Source organism: Eleginops maclovinus, chromosome 9, assembly GCF_036324505.1.
Source record: "Eleginops maclovinus isolate JMC-PN-2008 ecotype Puerto Natales chromosome 9, JC_Emac_rtc_rv5, whole genome shotgun sequence".
Lineage (NCBI taxonomy): Eukaryota > Metazoa > Chordata > Actinopteri > Perciformes > Eleginopidae > Eleginops > Eleginops maclovinus.
Window position 1 is genome coordinate 28,683,526 of NC_086357.1, and position 27,982 is coordinate 28,711,507.

General features: G+C 48.4%; 4 protein-coding genes across 4 annotated transcripts in view; 1 reads left to right on the forward strand and 3 right to left on the reverse strand.

Annotated features, from left to right (window-relative positions):
- fryl (furry homolog, like) overlaps positions 1-1,480 on the forward strand; it is a 62,644-nt gene extending 61,164 nt beyond the window's left edge. Inside the window, 2 exon segments of the mRNA XM_063890702.1 lie at positions 107-321; positions 407-1,480. Coding sequence (XP_063746772.1) covers positions 107-321; positions 407-734 — 543 coding nt within the window. The 3' untranslated portion in view covers positions 735-1,480.
- A 680-nt stretch (positions 1,481-2,160) lies between these two features.
- On the reverse strand, positions 2,161-3,821 carry zar1 (zygote arrest 1). The gene is made up of 4 exons (XM_063891784.1): positions 3,319-3,821; positions 3,011-3,103; positions 2,686-2,760; positions 2,161-2,608 (listed from the first exon to the last, which is right to left on the reverse strand). The coding sequence occupies exons 1-4, from the start codon at positions 3,802-3,804 to the stop codon at positions 2,465-2,467; spliced, it is 798 nt and encodes a 265-aa protein (XP_063747854.1). The 5' UTR covers positions 3,805-3,821; the 3' UTR covers positions 2,161-2,464.
- Positions 3,822-4,323: 502 nt separating this feature from the next.
- Positions 4,324-7,731, reverse strand: slc10a4 (solute carrier family 10 member 4). Its single transcript, XM_063891295.1, has 3 exons — positions 7,475-7,731; positions 6,827-7,037; positions 4,324-5,725 (listed from the first exon to the last, which is right to left on the reverse strand). The coding sequence occupies exons 1-3, from the start codon at positions 7,714-7,716 to the stop codon at positions 5,198-5,200; spliced, it is 981 nt and encodes a 326-aa protein (XP_063747365.1). The 5' UTR covers positions 7,717-7,731; the 3' UTR covers positions 4,324-5,197.
- Positions 7,732-9,684: 1,953 nt separating this feature from the next.
- Positions 9,685-27,923, reverse strand: slain2 (SLAIN motif family, member 2). Its single transcript, XM_063891294.1, is given in 9 exon segments — positions 9,685-10,850; positions 11,010-11,220; positions 16,602-16,748; positions 16,962-17,091; positions 17,093-17,316; positions 17,693-17,893; positions 18,067-18,342; positions 22,199-22,341; positions 27,243-27,923. Coding segments are annotated over 9 exon segments (1,782 nt in total). The 5' UTR covers positions 27,626-27,923; the 3' UTR covers positions 9,685-10,783.
- Between the last annotated feature and the right edge of the window lie 59 nt (positions 27,924-27,982).

Here is a 27,982-nt window from a genome sequence, read left to right on the forward strand (position 1 = left end):
AAACGGGACGGGCGGCTCATCCTGTTAGAGGATCGATCAGCTTTAATCTGGTTAATATCACATATGGAGCTCTGCAGATAATAACCGGCAGCTCCGTCATCTTCAGGTGACCAACATGTCCGAGGAGCTCAGCCTCCTGGAGAGCTGCCTGAAGGAGGCGGAGACAGGAAGTGACTCTCAGGAGACAGGAAGTGACGCTCAGGAGGACGTTTGCATGTCGGACGCCGCTCACACCAACACGGAGACGGCCATCCAATCCCTGATCGAGAACCTGAGGGCCAGAGACTTCAGCGCTGCGCTGACACAGGTCAAACTGTTCAGGTGAGACACACACACACACACACACACACACAGGTCAAGCTGTTCAGATAAGACACACACTGACACCCCCCCCCCCTGTCTGCAGGTCTCTGTGGCCGAACGATATCTTCGGCAGCGAATCAGAGGACGCCGTTCAGACGCTGCTGCTCATCTTCTTCCGGCACCAGACCCTGGGGCAGACCGGCTGCCTGGCGGTGGTCGGGCCCAGCAGAGACCTGAACCCGGCCTCCAGCCGCCTGATGGAGCTCAACCTGCAGATCAGAGAGGCCCTGAACCAGGCGCCCCCCCCCCCCCAGCACGCTCAGCACAGGACTGTGAGGCCGTGCGCCCCCCCCCCCCGTACAAAGGGCTACAGGATGTGTGGTGTGATCTCCTGTATGAATGCTAAGCTAACGCAGATTCAGTTGCAATAAGAGGAGGGGTCTCTCCTCCTGTGTTTCTGCTGAGCCCCCCCCCCCCCCCCCCCCCCGCTGCAGCATGTTTCAGGACCACATGCAGAAGCAGAAACCTTCTTTATGAAACGTTTTCAACAGCATGCTTGAAAGAGAGAAGCACTGCGAGATATTTTTTTGAGAAATGTATTTTTTATTAGAGCTAATCCTAGGTTGTAAATGTGAGGGTGTCTGACCTGCGGCTCCTCAGGGGGTGTGAAGAGAATCTGTTTATCGACCTGCGTCTGCACGCACTCTCTAACCAAATAGTAGCTGCCTTTAGACACCGCTCCGGCTCGTTATGGATAACTTATTTTACTCTGTATATATTTTAGAGATGTATAGTAAACAGTATTTTGTGTAACGCACTGTTCCTCCGCAGAGGAAGTCTGTACAGAGCTCATGTGATGAGACGCCGCCTTCCTCCAATCACAACCTTCCTCTGTGATGTAGCTCCGCCTCCTGCTGCACCCCAGCCAATCAGAAGCATTCCCCGTCTCCACTGTGAGCTGTGATTGGCTGCAGGACTCTTCCTGTCCCGGCACATCGTGACATCACTGTACTCATTCCTCAGAGAGCTTTCCTGCTTGTCTGGTACATTTGAATGCTGTTCTTAATTATTTAATGAATATATTATTTACCTGGAAGATGTTTTAATGTAGAGCTGCATTATACATTTCTGTTCTCACATACCAGCCTTCTCTCTGGATAATAAAACCCTAATCATACTCGCGCCTCGTGTCATCCTTCTGCAGACTCTAACTCAACGATTCAGAGAGCCTTCACTCAGAAATTGAGATTACAGCAGACTTAGTGAGGACTCTTATCTTTGGATCCAAGTATGCACACCTTTATTAATGACTAAGTAAAAATCTACATAGCAGATACGTACAGCCTGACCGCTGCAGGGGGGAAGGACCTGCGTGTTTGTACATGCAGAAGTGTCTTTAAAAATCACACTGAAGTAAATATCAGATCATGCAGGTTAATCTCTGCCCTTGGAATAAATCTACTTCTGAAACTGCCGTTAGAGCTCCTGATGCAGGGGCCCCCAGGTGACAGGTTATCTTGTGGGGCCCACTAGAGATGAACCTGTCAGGATTTAAAATATAGAATGTCTTTATGTTAAATCCTGTTTAAGTGTGCATACAGACACAGAAAGACGAACATCTTATTAGCAGTAACATTAGCTGAAGGCTCCCCTCTCACCCTCCTCAACAGTATATTCCAGGTCTCAGATACAGAGCCGGTCTCTGTCTGAAACACCAAACATCCCCCTCTGTTTCAGCCCTGTTCCTAGAGAGCTGATTCTGTAGCTTTAAATGCTAATGAGCTGCTGTTGACCACGCCCCTTTGTTGCCAATGTGATATGGTCCATAGATTATGTCACAGATGAATTTGAGTCACGTCAGGAGGGAAAGAGAACTTTTAATGCTGACACTTTGCGTCTTCACACAGGGAACACATTAGAAAGTGCATTCTGCAGGATAGGGGACCTTCGTAGAACATGTTTTAAGAAGTGGAGAGACAGCGGAGTGCAGGTAGCCGTTTATTACAATAGCAACTGTAACGCTTACCGTTAACAAACACAAAACAGGCATTAAATAAAGCTTTGAAACGTCTAATTAATGTTCTGCATCCAAAAATGCCATCGCTGCAGATCTGCAGGTACAGTGGCTGACAGGGAGAGAGTGCTGGGGGGTGGGGGGGCGCTACAGTATGTACTTGAAGCTGAAGGTGCTCTCGCAGGACAGACGCTTCCCCCTGCAGCGTCCGCACAGGTCCTGGCGGTGCGGCCGCTTCGGGTCCACGTGGCGCTGAGTCTCGGAGCAGCAGCAGCGCGCCTTGTTGCACGTCTGCAGGAAAACCAGAGAAGAAGTTCAGCTGGAGGACCAGAAAGGTGTTTCAGTCACAGAGGAAGAGCAGAGCTTACGTGACACGTGATGTCCTCGACTCGGTACGGGTTGAAGGACTTCTGGCACTTTCTACAGAACTGTTTGAAATAAACCTGAAAGAAAGCCTAGTTATTCAAAATGTAAAAAAACAGAAGAGCTGCAGGATCAGTGCGGACTGGAGAGGCCCTGCTGCAATGTCTCTAAAGGCTGTTTCCAATACAAACTCAAAGACATCTTAAAGAACAGACCAGCATTTAGAAAATAATCTGCAGAGAAATCCACCATAAATCTCTTTGTAAAACCAGTTCTGGAATCTCTGAAGTTTATCCGCCCAGGCTTCTAGCGATGGTATGTTGTCCTCACCTTGCTGGTTCCCTGAACGCACCACACATAGGCGCTCTCCCACCGCAGGTTGCACTCTCTGCAGTGGTAGTACCCGTACTTCTGCTCCAGGAACTACACACACACACACACACACACACACACACACACACACACACTAGAGAGGTACTGACTTCTGATTCAGTTGTTCCATCAGTAATGAAGTCACCAGGGGAAGACTTAAACTGTAGAACCCTAAACCAGATTCCTGTTCCGGAGTGAGGGCATGCTGGGTTTGATGCAGTAACAGGCTGCATCAAACACCCACCTGCCCACGTGAGGAGACTCACCTGGAATCTCACACGCGCCTTGCCTTTTGACCCCAGCTGCTCCTTGTGCTCCTCCTCCCCCGCCTCCTGATCTTTGGTCCTGGTTCTGGTTTTCTTCTGCGGTTCTCCAGTTCTCTCCTCCGGTTCACCCCCATCCTCCCCCAGGAAGCACGTGACGCTCCTGAAGGCGATGGGGGAGTAAACAGCGAGAGTGCGTGGGTACCTCACCCCTGCCTCCCCCCCACGCATCAGGGTGCGCGGGCCGATCCCGCACTGCACTGCGGCGTCCCGGCGCGGGTTCACCTGCACGGCCGCGTCCCGCGTGTTGAACCTCCGGAGGCGCGGGGCCAGAGAGGGGTTGATCTGTGCGAGGAGGGCCCGCAGCTGCGCGCGCTGCTGGTTGTTGAAGGCGTCCGCGGCGTCTCCATAGTGCGCGAGGAAGCTCCTGTACTTCAGATACCTGGGGGGGAGCAGGTAGGTGTCGGCGTGCTCCTCACAGAGAGCCATGCTGTCAGGCCGCAGGAGGCACGCGGGGGGTTTATGTAGAGGCGCGCGCTTCATCAGCTCTGATGACCAGCAGGTGAGCAGCAGCACGTGACCAGGTAAAGATTTATATTAAACTTAAAGTTGTGATAAGTCATTTTGAGTTATGAGAAAATAAACCTGACTGATTTACAAACAGGAGGAGTTTGTTCACAGGTGTAAAAATAAAGTTTATAAAAGGGAAGCAGGTGAGCAGAGACACGTGACCAGGTAACACACCCACCTTTATTACCACAGGTACCGCTTTATTATTATTATGATCTATACACTTATTATCCATCTGTTCAGATTTATGGAGCTTAGACACACACACACACACACACACACACACACACACACACACACACACACACACACACACACACACACACACACACACACACACACACACACACACACACACTATGGAGTCAGAGGATCAGAAATACGATAAAATATAAATGAGTGGAAATTTAAAAACAAATCACTAAATATAAGCTTTTATTTCTTTAATATATTTTTATGTTTTATATACATTTATTTATTCATTGCATAATAATTAATATTTCATAATAAATATAATAATATTTAGATCTTTATTTCCCTTTTTATTTCAATATACAAATATGTATTTCTTTCTCTTTATATTTATTCTTTATAAACTTTTCATCCCTTTTTAGGGGTAGGGTTATACACACACACACACACACACACACACACACACACACACACACACACACACACACACACACACACACACACAGACTAAAGCACTGTTACTTTGATTGATGTTCAGACTGCAGGTTCACACATCTCTAAATGAAGCTGCAGATCTTTGGACAGTCTCAGCTCGATCATCAGGTACTAATTGAATAATTAATGCAGTTTAGGATGATAAAGTGTCCCTGCAGAGTCTCCTGGTCCTGCCAGCTCAGTGAACCCTGGGGTGTTGAGACCCCAAAGTGTAAAATAGAAATGTAGAGTAGGGGTCTCCAGCGCATAGAAACAGCTGGATGCTGAGCTGCAGATGTTGGGACGTTTGCAGATTTACCATAAGTTGCGTTAATTAGCACAAGCTGACACTAGTTAAAGCATGGCTTGACTGATTTGGACAGTTTTGGGGGTTAGTGCGGATGCTGAGTGCATTCCTGACATTAAAGGATCCAAAATGGCAGTTTTGAGTTTCCTAAAGCTTTAGGATGGACCCAGAATCAGCCGGCCCGGTGGAGCTGAACGGTACTGATGCTGAACGTCCCAGCATCTGCAGCTGCTCTCTGCTGGAGACCCCTACTCTACATTTCTAACTTAAGACTTAGGGGTCTCAAGAGGTCTGGGTTCACAGCAGGACTGTGAGCTGCAGACGTCCTCCAGGCTTCCTTCAGACGGGGGTGGGGTGGGGGGGGCAGGGGTCCAGAGTGATGGTGTTGGGGCCACTGGAGGTCACCGCTCCATACGAAGACTCGAAGTCCTCGTCGTCCTCGAACCTCTGGTAGGTGATGCCGGTGTCCTGGCCCCCCCCCGCCGGCTCCTCCTTGTGCAGCACCTTCCTCCGGTACGTCCTGTAGGCCAGGATGAAGACCCCCGCCTCGGCCGCCTGGAACAGGGCGTACAGCAGCGGGAACACGTACATCCCCCCCATCAGCTGGGGGGGGAAGGCCAGCTTCAGGATGGCGGTGCAGAGCTGCACGTTCTGGCATCCCGTCTCCAGGGAGACGGAGCGGCGGCTGGCGGGGGGGAGCTCGAACAGGACGGCCAGGCCGTAGCCCGCCGCGTAGCCACAGAGCGGCATGAGCAGCGCCACCACGTACACCGAGGGGGGGAGCGAGGACAGCAGCTCCGGACCCAGCAGGGCCCCCGTCAGCAGGAGGAGCAGCAGCAGGGTCACCAGCAGGGACCAGAGGGACACCTGGAGACATACAGGGAGGGGGGGTTAATACTGCAGGGAGACCAGCAGGGGGGAGATGCTACCTTCAGGGACCACCACAGAAAGACAGCGTCCCTGCTCCATCATAAATCACAACGTTACCCAACTTGGTATTTGTGGATTTTGTGGAACAGTTTCGAGGTGAAAAGGTCGGGGGAGGGCTGAACTGTTTTATATTCTCCACCTCCAACAAATATCTGCGGGGACAGATCCTGAGGCAGAAAAAAAGATCTCCCATACCCTCACACTCATCCCTCAAAAACCATCTCCTCTGTCTGCCCATCGATCCATGCCTGTTGATCTGTTGATAAAGCTGATTAAAGACACTTAAAGCTGATTAAAGACACTTAAAGCTGGTTAAAGGCACTTAAAGCTGATTAAAGGCACTTAAAGCTGGTTAAAGACACTTAAAGCTGGTTAAAGACACTTAAAGCTGGTTAAAGGCACTTAAAGCTGATTAAAGGCACTTAATAATAAGTGTCTGTGTGAGACAGGAGCCCCTCAGATGACCCTGATATAACTTGATCATGTGTCACAGATATGATGTTTGGATCACGGAGGATTGCTGCGGGGCTCTAAAGGTGAATTTCACGATCAGATATCTCCAGGAACTTCTCCTCCTCATTACGGACATTAACTGTTGGTGAGTTCAGGAGAGATCTGCAGACACAACGAGACAGAGTGAGTGTAATAAACTCCTGGAAGTGGATTCAGAGGTTTCTTTTCCTCTAGTCTGAAAGAAGACAGGTAATGGAAGCTGAATATCCACGTGTTCACCTGGAGGATGAAGGTGTGTGAGTGCTTCACAATCTGAAACAGGGTGGAGCTCCTGCTGACGTCACTGTCTGTCACTGATGGGAGTCTCCCTCATGTCATTTATCTGAGAAGGAGGAGCTCTGACGTCAACCCCCCCCCCCCCCCCCCCACACACACACACACACACAGCCCCGACCCCTCCTCTGTGACCGACACGGAGAAAGTACGCAGTGCGCTTTTACGCACAGAAACCCGAGTCAGGAGGACTCCAAGAGGAACAGATTCTTTCTGATATTGAAATGCTAAAGTCACTCTGAACACTTTTACCTTCAACACGATGTCTGCCACCCGGGTGTTCCGGTACCTCAGCAGCACCCCCAGCCCGATGGGGATCAGGGTGCTGCACAGAGTCAGGATTATGGCCCCAAATGGCATCAGGTTCACCACCGGGGTGTTGATCCAGGCCCGGCTGTAGATCCAGAGGCACAGCGGCATCAGAACCAGAGCCAGCAGGGTGGAGGAGATGGTCATGATGATGCTGGGAGGAACACAGGGGGCAGGATTTAATAAAGAGAGAGGGATTCAAGACAAAAGCTTTGTCTCCTATATATATCTGAAGGCCCAGCTCCTCCAACAATGCAGAATACATAAGACATGAAACCATAAAACTGAAAGTATAAAAAGAGTGCCAGAAGAAACAGAGCGGATAACGGAGTTCCGAGTGCTGCAGGAGCGAATATATTCAAAGTTACAACAGAAAAACATCTGAATCCTCTACAATATATACTTCCACTAAAAGATAAGTGTGACAAGAAATATTTCAAAGACTTTAAGGTAAGCCGGGTGCGTAAAGTTCCCAAAGTGCCCAGAATGTCCGAGCGTAATGTGCAGGTTTACGCGCAAACACTCCAACCGTGTGTCATTTTTTACAGGTTCTCTTTTAAACTCGAGATGTTTTACTTGATGGTTTCATACCTGAGATTCATGTCTCCGTGCATGAGCAGGGACAGGATGTTGGACAGGTTCCCCCCCGGGCAGCAGCCGCACAGCAGCACCGCCATGGCTGCCACATCATCCAGAGAGAAGGCGAGCGCCAGCAGGAAGGCCACCAGCGGCATGATGACGAACTGGCAGATGAGAGCCAGCAGGACCCCCACCGGCCTGCGGACCTGCTCCCCCAGCTGGCTCACATCAACCGTGCAGCCCAGCCCCAGCATGGTGAAGCACAGCACCAGACCCACGAACACGTTGATGCCGTGGCTCAGCGGGGAGTCCCAGAAGGCGGGAATCCCCAGGTCGTGGGGGGGCTCAGTGCTTAGAGACGCCATGAAGTCCGCCTCTCGTGCGATGCTGCCCTCGGGGACCATGATGGCACCGCGAGCCTCTGGAGAGCCCGCTGCGCGCAGCAAAGTGTCCGACAGGAAGAGTCCGAGGCCCGGCAGGCTGGAGCGCTCCATCCGCGCGTAAAGTGAGTCGGCTAGTGGCACAGCAGGGGGGGGGACATGGAGCCATGGCACGAGCTCTCTGAGGATTGGCTCCCTGACGCACAGCCGGAGGAGAGTCATTGTGCGCGTGGCCTCAAAGCTTCAGAGGGTGGGGGTGGGGGGGGGGGGAGTACTTTTACTGTTACTCAAGTACAAGATCTGAGTACTCCTTCAATGTCTGGAGATATTTTATAGGAGCCGCAGCCCTTTCTCTCACACACACACACACACACACACACACACACACACACACACACACACACACACACACACACACACACACACACACACACACACACACACACACACACACACACATACACACATACATACACACGTACACACATACACACACACACACACACACACGCACACACTCTCTCTCTGGTGGAGTGTGTGTCTTTGTGTGTGTGCACTGACTGTGAGATCTGGTTTCTTTGGAGCTGCTCATGGAGCTCCTGTCTGCCTTAATAAATGTTGCTTTCTCTTCAGAGATCCATCTTTGAGTTCATTCATCAGAACCAGAACATTCATCAGAACCAGAACCTGCTTTATTTCAGGTTTGCTTCATGATACCAAGAAGCACAGATTGAAATACTTTATCTGAAATCAGTGACCTAAAGGTCGGGGAGGAAAAGTGAACTAAACACGAATCCAGAAAGATAAGATGTTCTAGATGTTTGACCAATATCAGGATCTGACAGGTGTTGAGTCACACCTGGGGTCTCAGGTAGGTCTGATCCGGAGTCAGAGACCTGCAGGAACTACGGAACACAAAGACCTATCCCCCCCACATCTGAATGTTCCGATCTGCTGTCTCTCACACACACACACACACACACACACACACACACACACACACACACACACACACACACACACACACACACACACACACACACACACACACACACACACACACACACACACACACACACACACACACACACACACACACACACACACACACACACACACACACACACACGCAGGAAGCAGATGTCGAGATTTAATAAAGCTCTGACGTCAGATCGGTCTCCTCCTCTTCCCGGAGACCCTGTTAACCAGCGGCTGCCCCCCCCCCCCTCACTGCTGTGTGTGCACTGAATAGATAACGTGCCCCCCCCCCCGACTATTCTGTTTATATATGATTTATAAAAGGCTATAATCTTTTGACTAACACTTTATGAAACACTGAACCCTCGAGTCTCTGTGACCCTCCATACTACTCTATTACTTTTGATATAAGACACTGCATCCCCTCCTGCCCCCCCCCCCCGCTGTCTCTCAGATCATTGTTACTGTACTCTCATTGAATTGTGCAGCAAGTCGTTTTGAAAGTGTGCTTTACAAATAAAAGGTGTTTATTAACCCGTACCTTTGTGACTATTCTGTGACTTTCATTCCTTCAGACTGTACTGTACTGCCCCCCCCCCACCTTCAAAACACTGATCAAACTCACCGTTTGAGACCAGCTCCTAACGTGTGATTGCTCCCTGGTGATAGATGTGGTTTGATTGCTGCACTGTAACCTGGCTTTGTATCTGCTCTTGTCTTAAACTCTGTAAACGGTCTAATGGTTTTCTGTCTGCCCTGCAGGTGGGTCACATGCTTCAGACGTTAACAACCCTTCAAACTGGACCTGTCCTCATACCTTCTCAGAAACCCCAGGATCTGTGGTGAAGAATGAAAACACAGAGCAACGTTTCAGCTTTTATTTGAAATGTGATTTAACGGGGAAACTGAATGTCATGTTTGTGGATATAAAAAAAACTCGATAACAAAAACGTCCACACAAAAGGTGTGCTTTCCATCCGTCCCCCCGCCCCCAGCAGGCACCTCTCTTTAATAAATAATCTCATTTACAGGATGAGGAGGCAGATATAAATATGAAGGCGTGTTTTTAAAACATTTCCTTAAAGCAATCATAAATGTCTCAGGCGATCAGAGAGAAAGCGAAAGGCAGAGCGAGCAGAGTGATATTGGCAAAAAGAAAATGGCACAAAAGGATCAAAGAAAGATCAAACTTGAAATTATAGGCACTATTCGATCAGCTTCCCTCACACCGGGTCTGCAGCACCAGGTCCCACCTGAACGCCAGACACACAGGGGACCGATGAGGGGGGGTCATCAGCTGCTTCTTTATTTGGCTGATAAAAAAGAGTTCCTTTGTTTGGGATTTAAGAGCTGCAGCATTTAGAGACACCTCCAGGTATTTTAAAAGTCCTTTTCATGCATGTTTTATAATCTGGAGGACATCTGAACGCACTCTTCAGTATTTTCTGTTAACACGAATGAATAAAACCTCCTGCAGATTAAATGTGGATTCCAGCTCGAGACTCTTGGCACACGGGGGCTTTGGCCGCGGCGTTCTTTTAGAGATGAGACTTTGGAGAGTTAGCCGTTGAGGTTCAGAACCATTGAACTCTTTAAAGACAAATACTGAAATGGATGTTCGGACATAAACCTCTTAAATAATTTGAATAAATAATTTGCAAAACATTCTGGAGGATTTCTTTTTTCTTGAGCATCACACACACACACACACACACACACGCTGCAGGACATTATGGGACGTTTCAGCATCGTCAGGAGACATATCCACCTGAGGGGGGGGAGGGGGTTGGGTGATGTTGGGATGATTGCATGTGATGCCCCCCCCCTGCTCTCTTTGGCATGTCCTTGGCTGCACCCCCCTCTGTATATCTGAGTCTGTCTGCAGGAGTTCCTCGGAGATAAAGTGCTGTCGTCGTTCCTCCTGATGAAGATGTGGGGTCAGAGTGCCTCCTGCTGGTCACTCTCAATAACACCCTTCCCTCCAGTTCTCCCCCTGACCCCCCCCATACGACCGGGGAGCAGGGAGAGACCTAAGGGGAGCGGAAGGGGGAGGATGAAGAGGAGGAGGAGAAGAAAAATTAATTTTAGCACCAATGCTGAAGGATGTGTGTGTGTGTGTGTGTGTGTATGTGTGTGTGTATGTGTATGTGTATGTGTGTGTGTGTGTGTGTGTGTGTGTGTGTACATACCTGCGTACAGGCTGGGCCAGCTTGCTGCGGGGCAGAGGGATGCCCCCCCCACCTGTAGAGACACTTGGGCGGGGCAGGCCGCTCCGGGGGGGCGGCAGGGAGCGGGGAGGTGTGGAGGCTCCAGAACCGGGGGAGGAGGGGGCCTTCAGAGGCTGCCGCAGGGCCAGAGGAGACGGGGTGACTGGGGTCCGCAGCTTACTGGGGGACGGGACTGGAGACAGAGAGACAGAGTTCAGAGGTCAGGATTAAAAAAGTTGAAATATAAAGTTCAGAGTGGAGCAGGAAGTCCTGTTTTTGTGTGGGTCCCTGAAGGCAGCATCTCCTGGTCCAATGGGATTCCTCCTTGTGATTTTGGATTATGTCAGAACACAATCTAAAGGAGGCTAATGTTGGGCTATAAAGGAACTACAGCACGGTCACATGACTTCACGTCTCCACCGCTAAGCTAAAGGAGGCTAATGTTGGGCTATAAAGGAACTACAGCACAGTCACATGACTTCACGTCTCCACCGCTAAGCTAAAGGAGGCTAATGTTGGGCTATAAAGGAACTACAGCACGGTCACATGACTTCACGTCTCCACCGCTAAGCTAAAGGAGGCTAATGTTGGGCTATAAAGGAACTACAGCACGGTCACATGACTTCACGTCTCCACCGCTAAGCTAAAGGAGGCTAATGTTGGGCTATAAAGGAACTACAGCACGGTCACATGACTTCACGTCACCACCGCTAAGCTAAAGGAAGCTAATGTTGGGCTATAAAGGAACTACAGCACGGTCACATGACTTCACGTCACCACCGCTAAGCTAAAGGAAGCAAATGTTGGGCTATAAAGGAACTACAGCACGGTCACATGACTTCACGTCACCACCGCTAAGCTAAAGGAGGCTAATGTTGGGCTATAAAGGAACTACAGCACGGTCACATGACTTCACGTCACCACCGCTAAGCTAAAGGAGGCTAATGTTGGGCTATAAAGGAACTACAGCACGGTCACATGACTTCACGTCACCACCGCTAAGCTAAAGGAGGCTAATGTTGGGCTATAAAGGAACTACAGCACGGTCACATGACTTCAAGTCACCACCGCTAAGCTAAAGGAGGCTAATGTTGGGCTATAAAGGAACTACAGCACGGTCACATGACTTCACGTCACCACCGCTAAGCTAAAGGAGGCTAATGTTGGGCTATAAAGGAACTACAGCTTGTGTTAACCACAGACCTTATTTCAGCCAAAAACACATTCAGAAATCCATTGACCTCCGGACCAGGGGACAGGAAGTGATGAGATGCTGACTCAGGGTTCAGGACTCATTCCTGCACCACTCTCTATATAAATGATAGGACATTGAACACATGGGGGTCAGCAGCACATCCATCACTAATGAAGTCAAACCTGTGATATAGAAACTACAAATCAAACTTTATTGAAATGGGATGATTGACGGGCGCCATGATGAAGACAGATGATGATGATGTCATCAGAAAGCACCACATGGAAACATCACAATATAAAGAGTGTCAGTGATACTCACTGAAGTCTGCCTCTTCTCCAAAGCAACAGGAGAGCGGGACTGAACAGAGAGACAGACACAGGCTTAATGCACAGCGGGGGGCGGGACTTCCTGTTTGTTAAAGGGACACCTTTAGTGGCTGTTGTTATTTTGGGGAGTTTTTGCCTATTTATTTGGCAGAGGAGAGTGAGAGACCGGGTGGATACAGAAACATTTAGCCAAATAAATCTATCTTTATTTGATCCTTATTGAATGAGCATTTTAAATGTCTTTATCCTTTTAAAGCTGATTAAAAATGTAGGGTGTAGGTGGTGTAGGTGGTGTATCTGTATCAGTGAATATGCAAAGATAAAGGGTCGAAATGAAAGGAGTGATTGACACACGGAGATGATGTTTGTGGCTGCAACGACAGAATATTTCAGATATTCCTGCATTTATTTAGATTTAAAGTTGCTGTCTCAAAACTTTAGAACCGTTTATTTGTTTCTTTAATAGTTGTTTTATTTCAGGTTTTTTACAGACTCAAACACATTTGGAATATGTTGTCTTCATGTATGTTGTCTTCATGTATGTTGTCTTCATGTATTGTTGAAACTCAAATCACATCCAGACGTTTCAGAAAAATTACATTTATATTTATTTTTAACTGGTTTTTATGCAATTTGATGAATTGGTATTGGGAGGAAAAACCTGCATCTGGAGATCAGGAGCATTGGAGCCCCAGAGGAAAGAGTGGAGGACATGGAGACGGTTGATGGAAAGCATTTGAACTTCATGGTTTTATATTTTAGTCTCGTCTGTAATAAGAAAGGGAAACCTTTGATTGATGTTTTCGTTTCTATCTGAATAAAAAGCGGATCAAATCATAAAAATGATGAGGAGAGGGGGAGAGAGGGGGAGAGAGGGAGAGAGGGAGAGAGGGGAGAGAGGGGGAGAGAGGGAGAGAGGGGGAGAGAGGGAGAGAGGGGGAGAGAGGCAGCGTGAGGCTCGGATTTTATATTTTTATGTGAATTAATTTTGATTCTAAATATTTGAAACTGCTTTAAAATTCTTTCCCCAGCAGCAGGGAGATTTACCCCTAAAACGCCCAGGTTTGTAAGGACCATAAACACTTGTTTACTTGTTTACTTGTTTACTTGACGTGCCGGTGAAGACTACATGTTCAGTTTCATGGGCCTTTTGGAAATCGGAACAATGTTGATTTTAATGATGAGGTCTGAATGTGTTCATGCTGAAACAGATTTAGGGCTACATGTAAATATCTTGAAAAATCTGAGCTAAACGCTTTTCATTTTTCTATTGAGAAAAAAATCTTGAATCTGAGAATTTCAAAGAAAGTTTTGGTCAGATTTTAAACAAAAATGGAGACATGGCCCTAACCCTCGATCTGCTGTCTGCAGCAATCCAGCATAAGGAGAGGTGGTTGTTGTGATGCTGTTATATTTCAATTTTAAAAATCCATAATTAGTTTTGGGCTTTATCAGTGTGACAGTGTTGAAGGGGGGGGGGGGATTATGCATTAAGGGACGGCAGGATGGATTGGAACCTGCGTCCTCCCCCTGCTGCTGAAGATCAATGTGTTTCACAGTCTCTGATCAAAGTTAGAAATCCCAGCATCAGCACGGGGAGTCTGCTCCTCTTTGAAACGGTGACTGGACTGCATCTATATAACGCATCCCTAGTGTTTCCTGCACAAGGGCAGAGGCTGGGGGTCAGACGACCGCCTGAGCAGCAGAAGCCTCAAACATATAACCATAAGATAAAGTACGGTGGCCTGTGAGGTACTAACAGACAGTCGCCCTGCAGAGTATGTTCACACAGATTCAAGCCCCTTCAAAGACCTCTCCGTGTGCACCAGCAGCTTCAGTCTGCAGCAGGTTTACCTCTCAGGGCCGTCGGGCTCTGGAGGAGCTGTTTGGGCTTCGGGGAGGATCGGGGGGGTGCGGAGAGCCTCTGCGGAGCTTGCTGCTGCTGCTGCTGCAGGAGAACAGGGACATTACAGCTTCCTGTCTGAGAATACTGCAGGAGCAGAAAGAGGCCAGCAGGGGGCGCTGCAGCCAAACAGAGCAGAGAGTCTGCAGCAGAGATCCAGAGAAACAGAATCAGGAGAGGAGAGGTATTCTCATGCTGGATCAGAAGTATAGATGCCGCAGAAAAGCCCCGCAGAGGTCTGATGCTGGGGGGGGGTCACTGCACCTGACCCTCTCCCCTCCTCCTGTGTGAGCTGTGTGTAGAGTGTCTCACTGTTTGCTCCATGTTGTCTTTTGTTTACTTTTACCACTGTCTCTTTATGCACTGAACATCTTTTCATTTTGAGAATCGGTTTCCTCTTCCTCTGGGTATTTTATATTCTGTTCCTTCCCTTTTACCCCCTGGACCCTCTTTCCTCAGCTGTATTACTCAGTAAGCATCATCGTCAGCAGGGGATATCTTTGAATTATTCTCTGAGTTTCATCTACGTTGTTCTCGTGATATTTCAGGATTTTCCTTCCTCTAACCTTTTTGGAGATATTTATTCTCTGCATTTGATGAAGGTTATAATAAGGTAGGTCCCAGGCTTTATGTAAACCTGCATTTAAACTAAATGTTCTCCCCTCAAACAGGAAACACCTTTGAACCCTTTATTTGTGGATGTGAATGTGGTCTGCATTTTGCTGTTGTTCCTCTGCCTGTGAGCTCTGCAGTCTCAGGCCCTGGTGTGTGTATCGGTGGGGCGACCATAAGGATGGAGTGGCACCAACTCTAATTTAGGAGTGTTCGGCCTAATAACAATGCATGTACCTAATTCTGCAGTTCAGGAAGAGCTCATGAATCTGAACATTAAGGAGGAAACGCAGGCAGATATTTGTTGAATGAGGAAGTGTGAGAGTAGCTGAGTCATGCTCTGCAGGACGAGAGAGTCTGAAGTGAGAGTGATGAGAGGAGGGATGAGGATGATCAGAGAGAGAGCGGCGCAGCTCGAACTGCAGGAGCGCAACAGAAGGGTTTAATAACCACAGATCACACAGCCTGCATGAGAACAATATCAATATGAAGCAGCACGGAGATAAACACGCTCACATAAACACACACTCTTTCACACACATGGACCTGTGTACGTGTGCTGTAACCCTAGAGATGTTTTCAGGAACAGATGAAGTGTTTTCAATGAGGTCTGAGGGAATGAACTAAATGACCTGGAGTTAGAGGTCAGCCTCACACAGAGATCTCCTCCAGTGTGTGTGTGGTGTGTGTTATAGTGAGTACATGCTCCAGGGGCTGTGAGGGTCTCAGGGCCGTGTCCACACAGCGCTTCTGTTTGAGGCCAGTGAGATCAGAGGGCGTCTCCAGTTGAATGTACTGAGGAAATCTGGTTTTTGAACGTGCATTTCAGACGCACTCACTGACGAGCTTTCATGCACGCTGCGAAGACTAAACCCGAACACACAACGCCTTTGTAGTGACTACGGGGGGGGGAGGGACTAAAGCACTGTACCAACGCCTCAGTGAAGCAGGGGATACCGGTGCTGTTTCCCACGGGAGCTGACGGGGAAAGCTACAGAGGATCTGACACATAAGATCAAACGCTGTGACTGTCAGACTCAGGGGGGGCGCATTCAGACAAAGTGAGCAGGGGTCTGTCGGTTGCTTGTCATAGTGAAGTATTATCACAAACAGTAGGGGTGGGGGAAATAATCCGGGCGATATTGTATCGACACACGTTATATTAAATATTCATATTCAACGAACACTCAGATCTTTGTCTTCAGATTCTCAGCTGACATAAAGAGCCGCAGCATGTTATCTATTCAGGTGTACTGCTGGTATCTTTGTCTTTATGTTACTGGTTATTAGGGGGGGGGGAATAATCGACCCTAGTGCTCCCCCCCTAACAAACAGATGTTAAAATCCCAAGGGGTGAGGCTGTTCTGTCAACAGCGCTGATCCCTTGTTGAAGCGCTCTGTGGACACAGGCCTGACTCTGCAGGAGGGGGGTCACCTATAGGGGGGAGCCGTACTCGCAAACATTAAAGTTCTCTGCTGATTTGAAGTCGTGATGAGCTGTGTGTGCTGCAGTGGGATGGTTGCTCAATACTCACTGGCGGACTGGGCCTGGTGCCGGGGGGACCCTCCGTTGGGAACCTGCAGGTTGGACTCGCAGCTCCGGCTGTTCTTCACCGGCTCCGAGGCCACTGCTGCTGCCACGGAGGGCCGGGTCAGGTTAGGAAGACTACGCCGCAGCTTCTCTGTAGAGAAATGCTTTTTGTAAACAAACCAGAACACATGCAGAGCTCTCCGGATCAGAACAGTTTGAGCTGCTTGATCCTGCAGAGAGCTCAGAGGCTGAGGTTCTGTGTCTCAGCTCCCAAGATACACTTTAAAAGGTCTGACCCCCATATTAAAACTTTCAGCACCTGGATCAAGCTTCACAAAAGACCCCCTCCCCCCTGCTTCCTCACCCTCGTTCTTCACGGCATTGGCCTGCGTCTCGTGCCCGTGGCCCTGCAGGGAGTGGCGGGGCTGCTGCAGGCGGCTGATGACTGGCTGAGGGGACCCTCGGCTGTGGCTGTAGTCGATGGAGCGGGCGGGGGGAGCGGGAACGCGGGGAGTTCCTGGGGGAGGCGCGGGGGGAGTGTCGCGGGGAGGGGCTGAAGCGGCTGTTGGGCAGGTGGAAGGCCGGGTGCACCGCCTCCTCCTCGTCCTCCAGGCTGTGGGCGTCCAGCTCCTGGTCGCTGAAAGTGCTGCGCCGCAGGGAGTGGCAGGAGGAGCCCGAGCTGCGCCGGGACGCCGAGGCAGCGTAGTCCTGCCGGAGGCCTGAGGACACACACACACACACACACACACACACACACACACACACACACACACACACACACACACACACACACACACACACACACACACACACACACACACACACACACACACACACACACACACACACACACACACACACACACACACACACACACACACACACACACACACACACACACACACACACACACACACACACACACACACACACACACCATATGTATTCAGCGAGTTGCATCGCTGCAGGAGCCGGTGAGTCTTCAGCTTTCACTCCCAGAGTTCCGCTGCATTATGCATCTAACACTGAAGTCTCTGAGTCTCGTGAAGCTTTCTAACACACTATAAATCTGTTTGCTGTTTCCTGTGTACGTACTCTCCTCCTGCATGCGCGCCAGGATCTGCACGTCGGTGACGTCGTTCAGCTTGTAGGTGTTGGACGATCCCACCGAGTCTTCGTCCATCTCTGAGGTGCTCAGCTCGCTGTCCACGGAGGACTGGGGGCTGAGCGGTGGAGGAATCCTCTCCACCGCCGCCGCTGCCGCCGCTGCTGCTGCTGCAGTGTTCCTCTGGTGAGCTGTAGGAGACATGATCACACCTCTGTTAGAGCCAGTAAACAACAGCTGACCCTGCTCCTCCCACACGACAGAGCCAGTCTCCTGTTGAAGGTATTCAATGATTAGTTCCTCCAGTCATGTGACTGCTGTCTCACTCCAGCTGTGTCTCAGCGATCTGCAGACAGAGTCCTACCTGCGTTGCCGGGCAGGAGCTGCTGCCGGCTGAGGTGGCCCCTGCTGGGGGTGGAGGAGGGGGAGTTGAAACCGCTGCTGTAGGGGCTGTTGGCGGCGTTGGTGCTGTAGGGGCTGCCGTAGCTCTGCTGGTGCACCGGGCTGCCGTAGCTCTGCTGGTGCACCGGGCTGCCGTAGCTCTGCTGGTGCACCGGGCTGCCGTAGCTCTGCTGGTGTACCGGGCTGCCGTAGCTCTGCTGGTGCACCGGGCTGCCGTACAGGGAGCGGCGCCGGTTAGCTGCAGAGACAACAGGACATCAGTCAGCAGAGGATCAGAGGGGAGAGCATAACGACTCAGGGAGGAGGTTAGGATTAGAGTTCCTGCTGCTGTCAGTGCATACGGTCATCATCAGGTATCAAACATTCAGAAATGATGAAAACAAAACAGGAAAAGATATTTGCCGGGAAAGAAAGCAACAACTTCGGGTCTTAAAAGCGTTTTGTTTATCTACTGCATCTCTATTTTATTTTACCCCCAAAATCACTTTTTCTTTTCCTTTTATTAACGTATTATATGTTTCTATTATCAGTATAAAATAAAGCTATTTGAATGTGAGTAGTGGAATAAACAGCTGAGGTCAAGATGCTAAACTAGGGGGGGGGGTCTGAGAACCTCAGTGTGTTCACATATTACACACTGACCAACACACACACTCTCTGCTGCAGAGGGGTTTAAAGGACAGCAGGGTTTCTCCGTCTGCAGCTCTTTGAAGAATCAGTGTGTGTTCAGTGTGTTCAGTGTGTGTTACAGGGATGCAGAGCGTGGGTCTGATGCAGAGTGAAACAGCATCACTAACAATCCTCAGCATTGAGCACACACAGAACAATAAAGTGTGTGTGACAGACAGACTCTCCGTCATGAGACCAGACTCTCTCCGGCAGCACTTCATCCTGCAGGATCCGAGCGGTTTACTCCGTTTCACTGAAGCTCCTGCTTCCAAAAGTCAAAGTATCGGCCCAGAAATGCACTTTAAGAGTTATGCAGAAAACCATGTTGTTATAAATGATTCAATGAATAAATAAACCATGTTGTTATAAATGATTCAATGACTGAATAAACCCGTTCATCACTTTAAGGCTGGACCAGGAACACGTGTTAATTCATAAAGTGATTTTTAAATCAATCAAATATTTGCACTCTTTTTTAACTCGTACAATAAATATGTTTGTATTCATTTAATTAGATTTGAATTCAAGCAATATTTTAAATTAAATTAAATGCATTTCATAAGAAGCCCTGTCATGACGCTTTGCATTAACGACCCGCACAAAGCACAACATCCCTACAGAATACATGATCATTACTCCATTGATTTATCTTCTGTATTTATAATCTGGATCTGTGAAGTATCTGAAGCTGTCCGATGAATGCAGGAGAGAGGATATTATTCCTTCTGAGATGTAGTGGAGTAGAAGTGTAGAGTAACAGGAAATGCAAAACCAGTCCTGAAGAACCAACCATGGTACTCCAGCAGTAGAGTACATGTAGAGTCCTCTGCTGCTCACTGGGACAGTCTCAGAGGGTTAATGGTTGATGTTCCTCTCTGGTGTTTACCCAGCTGCAGCTCTCTAGGTCTGATGCTCCTCTGTCTCTGCTTTCAGAGGGAGACGCTTCTGCTGAGGGGGTGCAGTTCATATAAACCCTGCAAACCTTTTAAACACCTTCTTTAGAGGTCAGAAAAAACTGCAGCAGCTCAAAGCCATGTGAGACAGAGCTCGAGAGGGAGGAACAGAAATACACTGTCCTCCCACAACGATGGGGGAGAGCTGAAATCATACCAAGAGATGGGAGAGCTGAATCATACAGAGGACTGATGGGGAGAGCTGAAATCATACCAGAGGACTGATGGGGGAGAGCTGAAATCATACCAGAGGACTGATGGGGGAGAGCTGAGGGGGGTTTCCACAGCGGAGGCACGGACTGAACACTGTGAGGCTCGCCTCATACCAAACAATGAAAGAGTGTGTTCAAAGAGAGCGTCACAAGAGCAAACAGAGAGGCTTCTGGGGATCAACAGCACAACGAGAGGAGGTTAAACATGGAGAGACATGCAGGAGGAGGAGGAGCAGGAGGAGGAGGAGCAGGAAGAGGAGGAGGAGCAGGAGGAGGAGGAGGAGGAGGAGCAAGAGCAGGATGAGGGAAAGTGAAGCAGCAGCATGGACACACTGCTTCAAGAGGCCATGCTCTGCTCTTTGGGGTGTTCCCTACCACACACACACAGACACACAGACACACACAGACACACACAGACACACACACACACACACACACACACACACACACACACACACACACACACACACACACACACACACACACACACGTTTAAAGGGACCAAGCCTTTTGTGAGGGCACTCCCTGATGAGGGCCTCTTATATAACCTCAGGGAGGGGCTGTGAGTCACACACACAACTTCTTCCATCCCATAACCCGGAGGAGGACTCACAGCCTGCTGGTCAAATCCTCTGCAGCTATCAAAGGTACTGATAGCTTCATAAACCCCCCCCCCATTATATTTGATATTCCCATATGTACCCCACGGTGCGTCTCACACAGTTTGAAGCTCATATTCATCAGCAGACAAAGCATTTGTTGCACCATCAGGGTGTTTGGTATCAGGGGGTGGGGGGTAGGGGTATTTGAGAGGACGACGTGATCCTGCAGCACCTGATGAGATCACCCGGAATAAACAGAGGAGATTTATCTGAGGCAGTCAGCTGGTGCGGGGGGACATGATAGTTTTAATATCATGTTTTATTCAGAAATGAGATTTATCTGAGGAGGAGAGAGGAGGGATGAATCAACATCAAGTCATTTATTTAAAATGTATTTAAATGTCGGTGCTTATTTATTTCATTTAAAAAATGACAAGCACATGAGTTTGACTTGTTGTGTTTGTTGTGTGTGCAGGTGCTGCTGAAGATCCCCCCCCCCCACCAGAGCAAGCTTGAGCTGTTGCTCAACATGTTGCTCTCCATGATCCACCGTCACATGGACATACCGGGGTAAAAGGGTCCGGCTCAGTTTAGCTGAGGGTCGGTTTATAATTAGAGAGAGACAAAGACCTGGACACGGAGGATCCGGGAGCAGAGAGGATCCTCTTATTTTGAGGTGCAGTTTACTCTCCACTTTTTCCTCAGAGTTTCTCAAACGAAAGTCCTCTCCCGTACTGTGAGGCTGTGAACAGTTAGAGGCCTCTCGTCCATGAGTAGATGCTCCGTGTTGCAGTAGAAAGAAAATAGTTCCTACGTGAAATTTTTACAACAGATCTGTGGACCCGGGTCATCTGTTCTGAAAAGGGACACTACTACTCCTTCATCAGGAGGAACTGCAGCTTCAGAGAGGATGCAGATACAGAAACTCAGATCAGAACTCATGCAGCAACATCTGTAGCAGCTCTTCAACTCATGCAGCATCTAGAGAACATTCAGCAGAGGAAACATGAGCAGTTTACTAAAAGCTGCAGAAACCAAACGCTGCAAGAAGCTCCAACACAACGGAGACCAGGGGACACTAAAGAGAGACGCACACAGCTGGAGACCAGGGGACACTAAAGAGAGACACACAGCTGGAGACCAGGGGACACTAAAGAGAGACGCACACAGCTGGAGACCAGGGGACACTAAAGAGAGACGCACACAGCTGGAGACCAGGGGACACTAAAGAGAGACGCACACAGCTGGAGACCAGGGGACACTAAAGAGAGACGCACACAGCTGGAGACCAGGGGACACTAAAGAGAGACGCACACAGCTGGAGACCAGGGGACACTAAAGAGAGACGCACACAGCTGGAGACCAGGGGACACTAAAGAGAGACGCACACAGCTGGAGACCAGGGGACACTAAAGAGAGACGCACACAGCTGGGACCGGAGTCTCTGTTGTTGTTTACCTGAAATGTTTTCTGGTCTTATTCTAACGATGTGATCACATGACTCCTTCTGATGTCACCGCAGATCTGCTGTGAGCTAGCTCGCTAACGTAGCTAACCTTCAGATATCCTGACCAACTCTTCCAGTTCTGAGACAGACTGACTCTGAGACAGAGAGAGCGTTCCTCACTTCCTGTCTGTAGCTGAGCAGCGCTGTGTACCTGACATGGTGAGGTCCAGTCTGTGAAGCAGCGAACGTTTGGCCGACTCCATCTCCGGGCTGGGGTTATCCAGAGTCTGTCGGCACCACACGATGGGGCTCAGAGCCTTCTGCAGGGGGCTGTCCAGCTTCGCCTCGTACAGCCTGAAACACAGGGATGAACAGGGTAAAGAGCGGTGCAGGGATGTCCTATTTCTGTAGTCCACCCTGAAGGTATCATCTCCTCCACAGAGAGCCAATGGGAAGACTATAACTAAAGACAAAGAACAGATGTTGGCGCGGGGGGGGGGGGGGGGGGGGTCCTAGAGAGGTGACTTGCAGAAATGCTTGACTGGATATAATCTGGACCCTAACAGTCCACACAGAGAGCTCAGTGCAGAGTCAGCTCCTGCTGCACCACACCTTCAGATGAAACCTTGAGCCAACAACACTCACACACATCCCCGGGTTCACTGCAGTCAGCTGTGGGGCATCAGGAACACATCAGTCTTAGGAAACAGGGAAACACACTATTAGAGCCGGCCACTGCTTCCTGTTCCTCTGTCGATGTGTGTGTTCATTGTGCACAGAAATGTGCCGCGCAGCTGAGAGGAATCTGTTCATGATGAGAGGAGAGTCTGCAGCCTCTCTGTTCATCAACACAATGAGCATCATTCAGAGAGGAGTCCCCGCTCTGAAGCAGCCGCAGTGTGTGTGTGTGTGTGTGTGTGTGTGTGTGTGTGTGTGTGTGTGTGTGTGTGTGTGTGTGTGTGTGTGTGTGTGAGAGAGAGCATCAAATGTACTGCAGCAGCACACACTCCTAATCCCGGAAAGACCACAGGAGTGTGTGACAGGAGCGGTGTAATCCCACCCATCAATCTGAATCAGAGGGATGATGAGGCAGCATGAGTCAGCAATTTCTGCAGGAGTCTGATGTAAACAGAAAGTGTGTCAGGCTGCGGGGAGACTCTCTAAAGGACAACACTTAGGAGCGTGTCTCCCCACAAAATATCATTTGTACCTCTGTGACTCCCCTGAGCTTCTAATAGCAAGCCTACAGAGGAAACAGAGGTTCAGAAAATAAGGAAAGGTTTTGTAGAATAAAAGTAAACGGCCGTCTGGAAAACACTGACTGCATTTTATTTGACCTTCACAGGTTAGATATGACAAAGTAACAGAAGCAGCAGCAAAGTAGTTGCTTTACGGCGGCTTCAGTAAATATGCCGATATTGCACATTTTGAGATGTACTCTTTGTTTTTGGGAGTTCTCAGAAAAAAGCTGGAAATTAAACTGTTTTTAAAAGTGTATTATAGACTGATAGCTGCGGCTCAAATCTCCACTGGATCTCTCTGGTTCTCTCTGGTTCTCTCTGGATCTCTTTGGTTCTCACTGGTTCTCTCTGGATCTCTCTGGATCTCTCTGGATCTCACTGGTTCTCTCTGGTTCTCTCTGGTTCTCTCTGGATCTCTCTGGATCTCTCTGGATCTCACTGGTTCTCTCTGGATCTCTCTGGATCTCTCTGGATCTCTCTGGATCTCACTGGTTCTCACTGGTTCTCTGGCTCTCTCTGGATCTCTCTGGATCTCTCTGGTTCTCTCTGGATCTCTCTGGATCTCACTGGTTCTCTCTGGCTCTCTCTGGCTCTCTCTGGTTCTCTCTGGTTCTCTCTGGCTCTCTCTGGTTCTCTCTGGATCTCTTTGTTTCTCTCTGGTTCTCTCTGGATCTCTCTGGTTCTCTCTGGATCTCTCTGGATCTCTCTGGATCTCTCTGGATCTCTTTGTGTCAGGGATATATTCTTGCTCTTCAGAGAACGCTCCTCTTTCTCCTCCTGAAACCTGCACCCAGAGGAAGTCTCTAAGTGCTGACTGTCAGATCACATAAGATGTACCTCTGTGAAAGCTTCAGCATCCAGAGCTAGGCCCTAATGATGCTTATTATATATTGGATATAGTCTCATTATCACAGACTGACTAACCCCTCCCAAGACAACAGGCAGCAGCTTCAGACTCATTACAGTCTGTGTGGAGGAGGTTCCACTGTAAGGACCCAGCTTCTACCTGATCAGAGGTCAGTGAACACATCTCCATCAGAGAGACTCAGAGGGGCTTCCTGAGACAGGAGGACGAACCATCAACAGGGTCATAGAACCACTTGTGTATCTGATACAGGCCCTCTCTAACCTGGGATTATATTTTTGTAAATAAAGCTATTTGCTCAAACTGGAAAAACTCTCCTTTGTTTGCTTCAGGAACAACAGGAAGTCTGGGGACTTCAAATCTCTGATCAAAAGGATGCTCAGTGATGGGGAAGTTACTCAATTACTCAGTAAGTGCTGATAAGAGCAGACAACCTTTCCATACGATCTGCAGCCTTTGTTTTCCCGGTGTAAACAGAGCTGGTGATCAGCTGTTTGAGGCTGACAGCATTTCTTCCTACGCCACCAGAACATTTCATCCCGAGTGCTGCAGAGCTCCAGGCTGAGAGCCAGGAGAGGAGGAACAAAACATGGCCGCCTCTCCTCAGGCAGCAGAACAACCTCCAGAGAAACACACTGACCTCCTGACACCAGCACCACACAACAACAACAACAACAACAACAACAACAACAGACACTGTGAGGCTGTCCTTCACTACGGCTAACAATGACTTAGCATTTTAATTACTTTTGAAATACTTTTTCTAATACTAGAATTTTATTTGAATTAAATGATGACATTATTCTTGTAATATTACGACTACTTTCTTAATATAGCCTGAATGTATTGTCTACAATTACAACTTTATACAGGGAATATCTTTTAAGTCCTAGAATGAAATATTATGAGTTTGTTTTCGTTAATTACATTAATATTATCAATCTAAATCTATCTTCTACCCAAAGGATTATTATTATTTAGTTAGACATCAAATAAAGACCCGGTGTAACCAGTTTCCTGACACTAAATTAAAGGTCAATTTTTCATACATTTAAAAAAAATCCTGATCTGTGAGAAAAAAAAGAAAAGACAATCACAAGTTTAAACACCCGTAAAATAATTTGGCTGAAACAAACTAGTCCAAAAAACTAATGGATTATCAACAGTGTGTTTTTACACGGAGTAAACACCTCCTCAGGAGTGAACACCTCCTCAGGAGTAAACACCTCCTCAGGAGTGAACCACGACTCAGGAGTGAACCACGACTCAGGAGTGAACCACGACTCAGCAGGAAGACTGGCACAAGGTAGAGGTGGTTATATCTAAAGGACAGACTTACTGTCTTATAATGTGTGTTATTATTTATCAATAAAGACCTTTCCACCCTAAATGTGTGATCCAGGATGCAGGAAATAAAGCTTTACGGGTGGGGGTCCCCTTCTTTACATGCCCCCCCAAGTGAAGGTGAACGGCCCACACAGAGCATGTGTATAATGATCATACAGAGGAAGGGCTGGGCATCACATGGAAACACGGAGGACCAGAGCTGAGAGTAACTCAGTACACTAAGAGGTACTTGTACTTTACCTGAGTATTTCTATTTTATGCTACTGTGTACTTTTACTCCTCTACATGTATTTAGTACCTTTAGTGACTTTACAGATCTGGATTACTGATGGTAAATATAATCTCCCTTAAATCAGACTTTGGTTCACCTGGAGTAAATCCAGCAGCTACCCTGCAGTATACAAAGCCATTCAAACTAGCTGCACCTTTACCAGCTCTGAGAACACTTTAATGATCAATCATTATAAAACATATCAGAGATATTATTCTGAAATGGACCAATCAGACAATGACTACTTTTACTGTCGCTACTTTAAGTACATTTAGAGGAGAGTACTTTCTACTTTCACTGGAGGAACATTTAGAATACTTTCACTGTGACAGAGTATTCCTACACTCTGGTACTTCTACTTTACTCAAGTACAAGATCTGAGTACTTCTACTTTACTCAAGTACAAGATCTGAGTACTTCTACTTTACTCAAGTACAAGACCTGAGTACTTCTACTTTACTCAAGTACAAGATCTGAGTACTTCTACTTTACTCAAGAACAAATCTGAGTACTTCTACTTTACTCAAGTACAAGACCTGAGTACTTCTACTTTACTCAAGTACAAGGTCTGAGTACTTCTACTTTACTCAAGTACAAGATCTGAGTACTTCTACTTTACTCAAGTACAAGGTCTGAGTACTTCTACTTTACTCAAGAACAAGACCTGAGTACTTCTACTTTACTCAAGTACAAGACCTGAGTACTTCTACTTTACTCAAGAACAAGACCTGAGTACTTCTACTTTACTCAAGAACAAGACCTGAGTACTTCTACTTTACTCAAGTACAAGACCTGAGTACTTCTACTTTACTCAAGTACAAGATCTGAGTACTTCTACTTTACTCAAGTACAAGACCTGAGTACTTCTACTTTACTCAAGTACAAGATCTGAGTACTTCTACTTTACTCAAGAACAAGACCTGAGTACTTCTACTTTACTCAAGTACAAGATCTGAGTACTTCTACTTTACTCAAGTACAAGATCTGAGTACTTCTACTTTACTCAAGTACAAGATCTGAGTACTTCTACTTTTACTCAAGTACAAGATCTGAGTACTTCTACTTTACTCAAGTACAAGATCTGAGTACTTCTACTTTACTCAAGTACAAGACCTGAGTACTTCTACTTTACTCAAGTACAAGACCTGAGTACTTCTACTTTACTCAAGTACAAGATCTGAGTACTTCTACTTTACTCAAGTACAAGATCTGAGTACTTGTATTTTAACTACAAGATCTGAGTACTTCTACTTTACTCAAGTACAAGATCTGAGTACTTCTACTTTTAATCAAGTACAAGATCTGAGTACTTGTATTTTAACTACAAGATCTGAGTACTTCTACCTGAGGACGGTCCAGTACTTGAGGTAATCTACTCAGTACTTTTACCCCGGAATGACAGCGCCTGTCTGGGGATCAGAGAAATGTCTTGGCATCCCCTACATGACTTCATGGAAACTACTGAGGAAGAGAGGGTGTTTGGAGCAGCTGTTCCCCGGCAGACAGCCCTCAGCCCCGGCCTGTCACTCACCAGCTGTCCTCGTCTTCGTGGAGACAGTCCATGTCCTCCAGGTCCAGGATCTCCACCTCATCCAGGATCGATGTCTCCCCCTCGTCAGCAGGGAAAGTGTCCGAATATAGTGAGTTCCTGCCGGACACCGAGGCTCCGGCCGAAGCCCCCTCATAGGGCCTCCGGAAGCTGATCCCGTCGTACGAGAGTCTGGGGCTCCGGCTGTTCTCCAGCAGACCCCCGGGGAACAGAGGGTCGTACCCGTCGCTGAGGGGCCTGTGGGCGGTCAGAGGACCGGACGATCTGCTCCGGAGCTGCTCGTTCTGCTGCTCCAGCTTCTTCACCAGGTCCTGGAGCTTCCGCACCTCCAGGTCCGCGTTGATGTTCGAGTTTATGTCCTCCATAGCGGGTGAAAAAGGGAAGGAGTGGTGGGGTGTTTTCACCGGTTCTCCCTCCCTCAGGTTCTCTTCTCTGTTACCGACGGTTTAATGGAGGATCCTCTGGTGTCTTACCAGTTCTCCCTCTCTTAGTCTCTGGTTCTTTTCACTCCTCGGTTACCTCCGTGTTTCGGGAGGACACCTGGTTGTTTCCCCGACTTAAAGAGCTCCTCCGCGCCGTCATCTCCTCCTCGGAGTTTCGGGCAGGGTCGGAGCCATTTTCACAACACTCCTCGTCACCAACTGAAGACCAACAGGCGGCGGCTCGCTGCGTCATCGCGCACAGTGACCGGGGGCGCGCACGTAACCAACACCTATTTTCGC

What these genes read in the sequence shown, in the direction of transcription:
- zar1 (XM_063891784.1), bottom strand. Translation starts at nt 3,804, where the DNA reads ATGGCTCTCTGTGAGGAGCACGCCGACACCTACCTGCTCCCCCCCAGG. An exon ending in AGGCGCGTGTGAGATTCCAG is followed by an intron (nt 3,104 to 3,318) that starts GTGAGTCTCCTC and finishes GTGTGTGTGTAG; the next exon opens with TTCCTGGAGCAGAAGTACGG. An exon ending in GCGTTCAGGGAACCAGCAAG is followed by an intron (nt 2,761 to 3,010) that starts GTGAGGACAACA and finishes GCTTTCTTTCAG; the next exon opens with GTTTATTTCAAACAGTTCTG.
- slc10a4 (XM_063891295.1), bottom strand. Translation starts at nt 7,716, where the DNA reads ATGCTGGGGCTGGGCTGCACGGTTGATGTGAGCCAGCTGGGGGAGCAG. An exon ending in CACGGAGACATGAATCTCAG is followed by an intron (nt 7,038 to 7,474) that starts GTATGAAACCAT and finishes TGTTCCTCCCAG; the next exon opens with CATCATCATGACCATCTCCT. An exon ending in TGGCAGACATCGTGTTGAAG is followed by an intron (nt 5,726 to 6,826) that starts GTAAAAGTGTTC and finishes GTATGTCTCCAG; the next exon opens with GTGTCCCTCTGGTCCCTGCT.